This window comes from Alosa sapidissima, chromosome 6 (assembly GCF_018492685.1).
Source record: "Alosa sapidissima isolate fAloSap1 chromosome 6, fAloSap1.pri, whole genome shotgun sequence".
NCBI classification, from domain to species: Eukaryota; Metazoa; Chordata; class Actinopteri; order Clupeiformes; family Clupeidae; genus Alosa; species Alosa sapidissima.
In genome coordinates this window covers 4,715,788-4,727,861 of record NC_055962.1, presented here as the reverse complement: position 1 = coordinate 4,727,861, position 12,074 = coordinate 4,715,788, and the positions used below count along the sequence as shown (strand labels likewise).

At 46.0% G+C, this 12,074-nt stretch overlaps 1 protein-coding gene across 1 annotated transcript; it reads right to left on the bottom strand.

The window, feature by feature from the left end:
• Window positions 1-7,767: 7,767 nt before the first annotated feature.
• On the bottom strand, window positions 7,768-10,621 carry insm1a (insulinoma-associated 1a). Its single transcript, XM_042095455.1, has one exon. The coding sequence runs from the start codon at window positions 10,073-10,075 to the stop codon at window positions 8,660-8,662; it is 1,416 nt and encodes a 471-aa protein (XP_041951389.1). The 5' UTR covers window positions 10,076-10,621; the 3' UTR covers window positions 7,768-8,659.
• Between the last annotated feature and the right edge of the window lie 1,453 nt (window positions 10,622-12,074).

Here is a 12,074-nt window from a genome sequence, read left to right as displayed (position 1 = left end):
CCATGACGAATGCATAGTCCTGTAGAATAGAGTATTGTTAGAATACTATTGAGTTGTGGAGATTAGCGCACTAGAATACTACTGTTAGAATACTGTTGGGTTGTGGAGGTTAGCACACTAGAATAGGGTATTGTTAGAATACTATTAGGTTGTGGAGGTTAGCACACTATAACGTTACAGCACAGGGTAATCCTAATTTTATGCATCAAATTTATTCCAATCCAACTCAAAAGTTTTGAACAACACAAAGTGAAGGTTTTATCCAGATCAAAACCAAGAATAGATTATGTGATCTAATCCAATTTCAGGATCCTTGTTTCCCTTTGAACAAGCCATTTTCAAGATTTGATCCAATCCGATAGCCGAAATCTGGTAACTGAAATCCGATAACCGAAATCCAATCACGTTTCTTTTGAACAATTGGGCCCAAACAATCAAAGCATATGTAAAACTAAAAAGCTATGCTACCTCATGTTCGTTTCGCTCGGACCCCGTAAATCACCGCTTGCGGTTATATTTATTATTATTATTATTATTATTATTATTACAGGACAATTAAACAGACTGTATGTCTGACTGTGTAAAATGGACAAAAGCACTCAGGACTGTGAGGACATGTGTGTATGCTGAGACAGCTCACACTCACAGACATGCTCGGGGTCGCCTGGCTCAGGTGCTGCGGGCTTCGCCCATGAATCGGCCCCCTTTCACCGATTGGTCACGCTTGCCTCGGGTGCCTGAGGTAGCACGTGCCAGCTTGGCGTGGCCGAGCCTGTTTGTCAAACAGCTTCTTAGTGTCCACACCCCTCGCCCCTCTCCTGTCCCGGCCCACCAGCCTGCTGCTGCCGCCCCTCACGGCCAGCCCTGGCAGACCAGAATAGCCGCTGAACAGCGCTGAGAGGCGTCCAGGGTCCCCTCAGGACCAACAGAAATGAGAGCAGGGACTACAGAGGTGTGCAGGCCTATTATTTCAGCATTGTGTGTGTGTGTGTGTGTTTGTGTTTGTGTTTGTGTGTGTGTTGAGGAGGGGGTCTTTCTTGCTGCTTTACTATCATCAGGAGTTCAAGCTGAATGAAACAGGCAGGTGTAAAATATGTACAGGCTTTATGCTCAAACACACACACACACACACACACACACACACACACACACTGCACATTAGGCAGGCTCCTGTCACTCAGCGCAGTCCCCCTGTGTGAGTTTAATGGTGTTCTGAAGTGTTTAACCTCCAGCCACAGAGGACAGGGTCAGCGCAGCGCCACATTTCCATGGTTAGGAGGAGGCAAATGGAACCAATAAGCCCCTATCCACATCAGTCTGGAGGGCTGGACAACCCTGCTCCCAATATTTCACGCTAGCAATGCTTCCTGTAATGCGAGAGTAATATGCACAATGGAATGAAGGAAGAATATGTATGGCCTAGAAACAATAGTGGAGGTACAGTATGGAGGTAGAGATGAATTTAATTATAAATCATTTTAAAGCCACTGAGTGGGTGATGAGTAATAACAGAAATGTAACCTTTCTTTCTTTCTTTTTTTCTAACTTTCTTTCTTCCTTCCTTTCTTTCTTTCTTTCTTTCTTTCTTTCTATTACTTTCCCCATTTCACTTTCATTCATTCACTCGTTTCTTCTCTTTCCATTACTTTTCCAGCTTTTCATCTCTTTTATCCACTTGTCCTTTCTTCCATTCTTTCTTTCCTTCTCTCCTGTCCCCCTCTCTCTGTTAATGCTGATGGCGAGAGGCTCCGTGGCTGAGCGGCTTTAGATGAATGACTGGGCTCTTTATAATACGGCCGGGCTTAGGGTAGTGGAGGGGAGAGGAGGCTTGCTGTGCACCGCAAGCAGTGAACGGGCAGCTGAAACTAAATTACAGAACTGTTCTCTCTCATGCGCTAGCAAGTATCATGATCTAATGCACACATGCACACACACACACACACACACACACACACACACACACACACACACACACACACATGCATGCGTGCATGCACACACACACACGAGAGAGAACACACACACACACACACACACACAAATGGCAACATAGCTAAACTAGTTACTTGTATTAATCTGTTGAAAAACAGCACATGTGAATTGTGAATTCTTTGTGACATTTGGCTGAACTGGTGCCGTCTCAGCTATGGCACCATGTGCCCAGCTGGTGTGTGTGTGTGTGTGTGCCAGCCTACTCTGTCTTTGTCTAGTCCCTGGTTCTGAAGAGTGGTGCTTTTAAGTGGAACTGTTCCTCTGTCACCTCAATCAGCAGTGCCAAATGGTCCTGCGCTGATGGAGGTCCGAACGCATCGTTTTTTTTTTCCACTGAAACACTGAACATGAAGCATGCAGGGAACTTTTTGCTTCATTTACTTTTTGCTTCATTTATGTTATTTTCGGGGGTTTTCCAGAGTGTGGATATCAATGTCTAAGAGTATGTGTGAGAATATGAATGTTATGTTACAGAAATTTACTTGAATGTGTTTGTATTACTTGTGTGTCTTTTCGCATGCTAATTTGTATGTTGTGTATGTGTTTGTATTCAGTGTGTGTATGTGTATGTGTGTATGTGTGTGTGCATGTGCACAAGCGAGCGGATGCTTGAAGAGATTCTGCTGAGCATCACAGAGCGCAGGCCAGATAAGCAGACTGGCAGCATCAGAGGGGAGCCAGCGGCATTTGCATAATTATGCCCCTGCTTCCTGGAGCGGCATTGAGAAACCCTGTGCCGACCTCTATCGACCTTTCATGAACCCGAATACTGAGCAGCACTGGGACACACAGGACAGAGAAAAGGAACAGACCTGTAATTACTAGAAGTGTGTGTGCGTGTGTGTGTAGTGTGTAGTGTCTGTGTGTGTGTGTGTGTGAGCAATAGATGTCTTTGGTGTTTGTGTAAGCATGTATGCTATATTATCTTTACGAAATGAAAAAGTCTAAAGTCCCTCCATAGACAGTTTGTCTTTAACTGAACTGCATGTATGTTGATGATGTGTATCTATATGTCATGTGCGTGGATGTGTTAGCGTGTGTATTTGGTAAAGACGTAGCCGTACGTGCTCCCATGGCCCACGCAACACAGAGTTCCACCACTGCAGCACAAGGCTTAGCTCTTGGCTAGTGTAAAGCAAAACATAAACATTTCTCCTCATTGTCTCTAAATGGGGGATTTGTTTCATGTTCCCTTCGCGCTGTCCAGAGGGCTGCAGCCGCTCTATAATCAGCCTCTAATGCGAGAGGCCTCTTCTCTCATTGGAAATTCATTCTCAACAGCTTGTTATTATCCAGGCCTCTGAATCTCTGAATAGATTTACAAGCATTAAGAGCGGCCATTGTAGGGGACATGTGTGGAGGAGGTCCTGGGGCTTTTGTCTGGGCCCCAGTTTGGAATCAGCTGTCCTCCCTGTGAAGGGGGGGGGGGGGGGGTGGGGGGGGAGGAAAAAAGCCGTCTGGTTTGGGACTAGAGAAATATGTCACAGGTTTTTCAGGAATCACACACAATGGACGTGTGCCAGACTTGGCCCCTGTCACTCACTCCAAAACAAGCAGTTAACACACACACAGACACACACATACACAGACATACAGAGATAAACATCACATACACATGCAACAACAAACAAACACACAAGTGGGAATGTCTGTGAACCATTCAGATGCTGGTGACATTCCGAGGCTTTTTGCAGTTATTTTTTGTTCAGGCTTTTCTGGTTTGTGCCACTGCACATTAGTATCCAGCATAAGACAGTAAAGATGAGGTTTTCATTTTTATTTTTTATGTATTTAAATGATTCTTTAGATTTATAAGAAAGGACCTTCACACCAAGATATAAATAATAAAGCACAGCAGCAAAAGGCCTGGTCTCAGCTTCTAATGCTATGGCTCCTGAGATTGGCATCTTACCGGGTAAGTCCTCTAAGTAGTTTGGTTATTTTGTCAGCAATTTGTATGTGCAAGTCATGCACATATGCAATGTGCATGTATGTGTACATAAATCCATGTTACCTGTGCATACACATGTGTGTGTGTGTGTGTGTGTGTGTGTGTGTGTGTGTGTGTTTTAGTATACGTGTGTTTGTGTGCACACACACACACACACACACACACACACACACACATCTGCTTTTACCCTGTAGCAAATCTTTTCCTGTTGACTTTTTCCCCCCTGTGCGCGTGTCCCTGACAGCAGCACCTGCCGTACTGGAAAATGCCTTAAGGTTTGTTTGACTTGCCAGGGGCTGCGGAGGGCAGTGAGGGGAGGGGCGAGCAAGCGAGGGAGAGAGAGAAAGCGAGCGGAGAGAAAGAGAGTGTTTACTTTCCTCTCCCTCCTTTTGTCTCGCGCCGAGGCAGATAAGAGGAGGCACGCGCGGGGCAGCACTCGTCTGTCAGGCTGAAAGAGCCTGTTCACTTCTTTCACTTCTTTCTCTTCTTTTATTCCCCCCCCTTTCTTTTCAGGGAGGAGGGGGGGGGGGAGGGGGGTAAACAGCAGACGGGGCGGGCAGACAAAAGCGAAGGAGAGGAAACCTGGAGATGCGTGGGTGGTGTGTGTGTGTGTGTGTGTGTGTGTGTGGTGTGTGTGTGTGTGTGTGTGTGTGTGTGTGTGGTGTGTGTTTGTGTGTGTGTGTGTGTGGTGTGTGTGTGTGTGGTGTGTGTTTGTGTGTGTGTGTGTGTGGTGTGTGTGTGTGTGTGTGTGTGTGTGTGTGTGGTGTGTGTGTGTGTGTGTGTGTGTGTGTGTGTGGGGGGGGGGGGGGGGGGGGGGGGGGGTGGGTGGACGGAACGCAACACACAGGGCAGGTGTGCTCATGTTTGGCCTCGCTGATTTATGTGCTCCCCCCCCCCCCTGTCCAACGCAGAGGTGCTTACTTTTCAATCCATTCCTGGCCTGTGGTCCAGATAAAAAGGGACAGCAGTGGAAACACAATCGTGGTGTTTGCAGACCGCAAATAAGTGTCAGCAGATGCACGCGAGACTAAAGATACCTACTGGCATTCTGTCTGCGTCGCACACCTACCAATCATTGCAATCTCTCGGTCCTTGTGACAGTGGCTAATCATGATGGATACTAGATGCAAACGGGGCTTTAATGACAAAATCTGGTAACTGGCAGAGGCCTGCGGTGGCGGTGGTGGTGGGCCCATCCATGCGAGCCGAGTTCTGGCCAGGCCTACACCAGACCAGCGCCGGTCTCTGGGCCAGACCGCCGAGGCCAGACCTCAGTGGGCACGGGGCTGATTGGAGTGGCCAGACGTGCGGTCAGGCTGGTGGTGGTCCGGTGGTGTGTGTGGTCAGTAAGTCAGTGAGGATGGGCGCTTCGCTGTGGTCTGCTGCACGTGGCCAGCGCGGGGCAGTGGGGCGGGCGGGCCGGGCGGGCAGGAGGGGGGTGGAGGGTGCGCTGCTGGACCCAGGTCCAGGGCTGGGCGCCACTCAGCTGTGCTGGAGCTGGAGGGGGAGCTGGATGGAGAGTGACCACAGATGCCCTCCATGTCCAATTAAACAATGCCACATGCACACCCAGATAGAGACACATACACCCACACACACACACACACACACACACACACAATCACAGCCGTGGATGCACACATACACACACATGGCATCTAAACACACACATACATGCAAGACATATATATATGCTTATGTTTGTGCACACAGAAACACATCTAAAAATAATTTCACACACACACACACACACACACAAGCAAACATGTGGTAGCAGTGTTCTAGATAGTATACTCCTATGCAGAACTGTGGAAAGAGATACTACAATTGTTCTGTACACCTCCTGATGACCACCTACATGAAGGCAAATACATGATTTCATTATAATTACTTTTTATTATCATCTAGTTATCTTTTTCCTCTGACTCTGCCTCTGTCTACATGTGCCTGTGTGTGTGTGTCTGGTCTGGGCCCCTGCTTGCAGTACAGTAAGGTGAGGCAGCGACAGCGCTGTTTGTGTTTGAGGGTCTTTATCTGCTTCTCTTATGGCCTCTCGCTCTGCAGCTGCCACCCACCTGTCACTCACATAGGGAGTGGCATAGGGGGCGGGGCTAGTGTGTGTTAGTTTCAGTGTGTGTGTGTGTGTGTGTGTGTGTGTTGGTATATCAGAGTTTCTCTATTTGTGTGTATACTGTAGATAGATCAGGGGAAAAAGGTGAAGTGATGGAATGTTTTCAGTAAGTTAGACGACTAGCACGTTCTGGGGAACCACCTTGGTAAACCACCAGCATTGTGGACGCTGACAGGGAAATGTTGACCACACCCAATCCTTTTGATGGGGCTTTTTTCCCCCCCTCTATTTCTCTTCTCCCGCCTACATTAAAACCCACAGTAGTATGTTTTCTTCATATCAGTTGATTATTCTTTTTCACACCACAACCAAATGTCACAGGGGGTGACTACTCACACACACACACACACACACACACACAAAAACTGTGAGTGCCACCAATCCATCCAACTGACGCAATATCCATTCACCATCTGCTATTTCTTCATGCGTGTTTTGATAATAGGGCTTTCAGTGGTTGGAAAATGACAGTTGGCTTAGTCAGTACATGTCCATGCTATACACAGCGCTGTTGTATCCCGCAGGACGCTCTCTCTCTCTCGCAGCTAACATAGCAGTACTTTACTGGCGGCAGACCCTTGGGTTTTTCCATTCAGGGGAACTGGTTGCCATGGCGAGGGGCAGGTGTAACCCAGGTGTGCAGAGGTCCCTGAGCAGCACCTTTCTACTTATAGTGCATCTGAGGGTTACAGATAAAAGCTCTGTCCAAGAGTGGCCAGGACAGACTCGACCTCCAAGGCTATTTGTCCCCCAAAATGTTCTCTTTTATTGTCACGGCCAAAGTGCATGCTTCATTATATATGTATAAGGTGAACATCACAGTATCAGATGGACAAGGACTTCACATGCTCAATAAATATGCAAGATTCCAAAACTTTCCTATGGTGCTGTTATTTTCATGTAGATCAATCTAATCAAACACACACACACACACACACACATGCTTGTATACACATAGGCACACACAAGCATGCACGTGAACAAAAACACACACACACACACGCACACACACACACACACACACACACATATAAACACACAAATATGCGCACGCATGCACATAACGACGTGTGTGAACACGCACACACACCTGTTGTGTTTCTGGTCTGCGAGATGCAGAGAGATGACGATATTTTCTTTAATATGATAATAACACTGAACAGGCTTATTGCCTGTATTATACAGTCTATGGCCTGTATTATTCCCTTGAGACTTGGGTCAGTAAGTTCAAAACACCAGAGGATCTTACACAAAGTAATACTGCTTCACTCAGGGAATGTATTCAGACACACAGCCAAGCAAATTCCATACTGTTCCCATGTTATCACACAGATGTAACTTGTGCCTCTCTGCAGCATTGCCAGAGAAAGTATGGTTTCAATCACAAGCACTCAGTCAAGCACTGTGCACTCAGTCATGACTTGACTGTAATTTGTACTTGTTAGTTGTACAGAACTCCTTTAAGGTCACTAGGTTTTTTGATCTGATCTGTATGAAAACTGGAGCCATTAATGGGATGTTGGATAAGCACGAAGACACTTGAGTGACCGAGAGTGAGCTGTTATCATGGGCAAAATTTGTTTATATGATATTTGTTGCTAGAAGTCTCTATATAGATGAGAGAAAAACATCTTAAACACAATATTAGTTCAACAAAATAATAACAACTGCTTATTAAACCACAGTGTTGTTGTTTATTTTTTATTATTTGGACACATAGCAAATACTGCAGACACATAGAAGCATGTTAAGAGCTAATGATTACAAAATAAGCTGCCGGTAAACAATGATTGTACCTAAAGGCAATGGGTGTTACAAGGTCATGTCTTGGATTGCAAGCTAGTACACTTCAACTTAATTGAAAGCATCTAAGCAAACTTAGACGACAAGTTTGACAGAGACAACATTTGGCTATGTCAATGAAAACAAAGTCAACACGACTCACAAATTACTCTCACGAAACAATAAATATTTTCAATAAATAAATACATAAATAAATAAAAATAAATGTAAAGGTAAATGTATTGCAATTATATAAAAATAATAAATGTAGGCTACGATTTGTGACAAACGCATTGATGATAAATAAGACGTCCAAACAATCACTTGACAGGATACATGATTAAGGCAATTGTACAGCAGAAGATAATGTAGAGAACTCTATTTCAAGGCATTTGTGGCTACACTAAAAGGCCCAGGGAATATTTCCGGAATGTAAAAATTTTTTTTTTTGTCTGGAAAAGCTAAATTCCAATGTCCACAGATTCACAAGCTATGTTAAAGCTAGTAAAGTGATAAGTACATTTACGGCCTGTGAATTAAAAAGGCATTTTTCTCACGACATCACAGCTAGGATATCCCTCTCTTAGGTCTAGAAGCTAATGCGTAATCGCAAATGTGCAGAGATCCTAGAAAAATAATTTAACAGTCTAGTTTTACTCTCCAGATAAACTAAGTTACGTCAGAAAATATAGCATTCAAGTTCATTGGAGGATTTTAACATCCTGTTGCTGTTTAAAGAGTCACCTTGCGCTGTGAAACTCGTGACGTCGGTTCCATGAGAAGGCACTGTTTTGAGTAGTGATTTAGCAGGCTGGGCGCACAGGCATCTGTAACAGGATGACTTGGCGATTTTCCGACGGGTGACATTTGTTGATGTGTCGCGTTAGTCCCGGGGAGCTGTAGAACATCGCAGGGCAGTATTTGCAGGGGTACACCTGTGAGGAGTGCTGGAGGCGAACGTGCCTCTCTTGACTCACTCTGCTGGGAAAGTTCTCGCCACAAACCGGGCACAAGTGACACTCAGAAGAACTGAGATTCAGCGGTACTTGGTTTTGTGCCTGATCTAAAGCGAACGGTGTCTTCGCTTTGCCCTCGCTCTGGGCTGTCAGGCCAGCATCTTGGCTTTGGGAGGCGTGATGAGACAAAATGTGCTTCCTCAAATAAGCTTGACGTTTGAACTTTTTCCCGCAGTGGTGACAATCGTATAGCCCATCTTCAGATCCCGACTCTGACAGCCCGGGGCTGGGTGTGTCTCTGTCACTCGCAAGCTCCGCGCGCACGGTATCCTTGGCAATCTCGGTCGACGCACCCTTGTCCCCGGCGGGCATTTTGGTGACCTCCGATTTGGGGTTTTGGTTTCCAGAAACCATCGTTGCATTTTGAGGTTTCGGCTTGTGCCAGCGTCTGTGGGACGCCAGGTTAGCGGGGCAGCTGAAGACCTTGTCACACTCCGGACACCTGTACTCGACTCTGACGATGCGCGAGCACTTGTGCTGGGCTAAAGCGAACGGGTCGACGTATGCCTCTCGGCATAACTGACAGACAAACTCTCCGAGAGGCTTATCGCCCGCGGAAGGTGGCTGTGTGGGTTTCTGGTCGACCAGTGCCTCCTTTATTTTCAATCCGAGCACTGGTGAAGTTGTGACCTCATCCTCAAATTGCAGTTTCCTGATCGCTTTGGGTTTTTTAGGCGCTGGCCTGCTCTTGCGCTCGGTGTTGTCGGATGAAGGTCTTTTTGTTGTGTTGGTTGTAGCAGTTGTTGTTGGGACGCTGTTAGTGGTGCCGCTCCGGTTGCTGTTGCTGGTTCCGATTTTTAGGTCCACTGGTGCGAACAGGAGGTGATCTAAACTGTTGAGAGCCGCAGGTGTCGGGAATGACTCCGCGGAGACCGGTGAACCGAGGTTGAAGCGTCTCTCAAAATATGCCCGCTCATGTTCCTTGCTGACGGGCCGGGTGGGGCTGTATAATGCCTGGTACACTGCCTCCGGATTTCCGAACTGAACTGGTTTAGCATCCTGTCTGGATGTGTCCCGGCCGGGCTCACTATTTGGTGATGATGTTGCAGCACGAGGAGGGCTGGATGCGATCGTGCCGGATGTCAGAGCATTCGCCTGTGTCGGCAGGACCGGGAACTGTCCCTGTTCCTCCTCATCAGAGCGAACTCTGTAGGAAACAGGTGTTGCTTTCTTGTTCCTTTTCACTAAAAATCCTCGGGGCATCTTGGTGGTGAAGCAGAAGGCACTGTAGAAAAGGGGGATGCGAGAGACGAATGGTGTCAAAACAAAATCCCGAGTCTAGTGGATTGCAGACACCGATGATATTTCGGTTTTCTGTGGTCTCTCCGCGTCTCGCCGCTCTCCTCATGAAATGCTTTTCATCAGTAAGGCATAGCAGCACTCTTTTTAAGGAGAAATGATGACATTGTTCTCGCCCCTTGTTGCCACAACATCAGCCAATCAGATGGAACTAAGATCCCTATGGATTTGTGAGTGGGAGGGTAGGAAGGCTTGGTGTCGGGTGAAAATGTAGGAGGATTTGCAGATTGCTAAGCAGATGTACCTGAGGTTTATTATATTACAATGCGCTCCGCGCCCCTTCCTTCCCGACAAGAGCACACGCCGGGACCCACCTCTTTTTACGGTCTGATGGGTTTCTATACAAATGCACACGTGCCTCGGCTTTGTGCGTCTCCTTTGGGGGGCTCTGATCTGTCCGTCACTACCAGACCATCAGAATCCCAAATTAAAAAGGGGAGGGGTTGCCCATCAACGGAAAATGACAACAAAGCAGTGCATCGTGTGGACAACAGCGTTCAAGAGTGCTTGCAATTCTATCTTCTGTTCTCTTAAAGCAAATAACTGACAGAAAAAACATGGGAGATAAATTACACATCCACAACAGATAAATACCAAAACAGATAAATTGTCTATATATTTTTTTTTGTTTTGCATTTGAGCAAAGCGCCGACGGCGACATGTGTTTGATACGACAGTTGAATTCCGGACATATGAATCAGTCATCTTACGCATACATAATTAATAAAAGAGGGGGTCCCCTGCTTTGCATCACAAAAGCCACGCTTGTGCAGTCTGCACCCCGTATGCGGCTGAAAAGGAAATTGCACGGTAAAATAGGTTTCACAAGCAATCTGGCCAAGAGAGAGAGAGAGAGAAGCGTGAGGCGTAATCAGTTGGACAAAGATCTTCAAATGGGGCAAAGAACGATTACTGCTGGGTTATAAATGCACTGTCTCTCGGCCAAATCACTCTCTACCTAAAATCCACACGTCTAAGAAGTGATTATGATTATATTAATCCCTCAGTTATTGTTGTTTGACTGGACCCCTGACATGTGGACAATTAATTCTGCTGTAAACAGAACATGTCAAAACAGGTTTCCAAATGTACATTATTAGGCTTGTAAACAGATCCTAAGGGTGGGTAGTAAGTTAATAATAGCCTATCAAGGTTAGCTCATCTTGGTAGTTTTAAAAATACGTCTTTCACAGGGTACACATGAATTTGTGAATTCTACAAAAGGTAAAACTATTGCAATACAATTATTTCAACATTTGGAAATCATCCAAACTCTAGTCACTCCATGTCGTCTTTCCATACTACGTGCCGCGAGCTCATTTTGACACATCCACTTGTCTGTAGGAATGATTATTTTCCAGGCACTCGAAAGCGGCGCATCAAGCTGCGGGCTGTGGGGCCTATTGTTCTGCTCATTAGCATAAAGCTGCTGCAGGGCGAAGTTAAATTAGTGCACTGTCAAAGAATTAAGACTGTCCTCCAGAATGCATTTTTGTTTTGTTTTGTACCCTCATCGAACCGTATTTGTTGCCAAGTATACTCAACAAACATTGCAACTCAGGACTGCTATGGAGTCCGGAATTCATTGATTTTAATGAAAAATCAAGAAAACCGCTCAAATGTCTGGTAAAATGATAAAACAACTAATAAAAATGTATTCTTTGTAAGTGTTTGGCAGCTCATTATTCCTCTCACACAAATCGCTTTTTGTAAAACTAAATTAGACAGAAGGCTGATCCCCAATTTAATATCATTGAACCATGTCAATTGACGTGTTTGAATACCCATACCGCGCGATAATAGATAAAAGTTAATGGGCAAAATAGATGCCTGGCCGAGCTCATGCGCCAGGGCGCGCGTGTACGGATGTTTGTTCAGCGGCGTGTGCTGTTGCGCGAGAGGA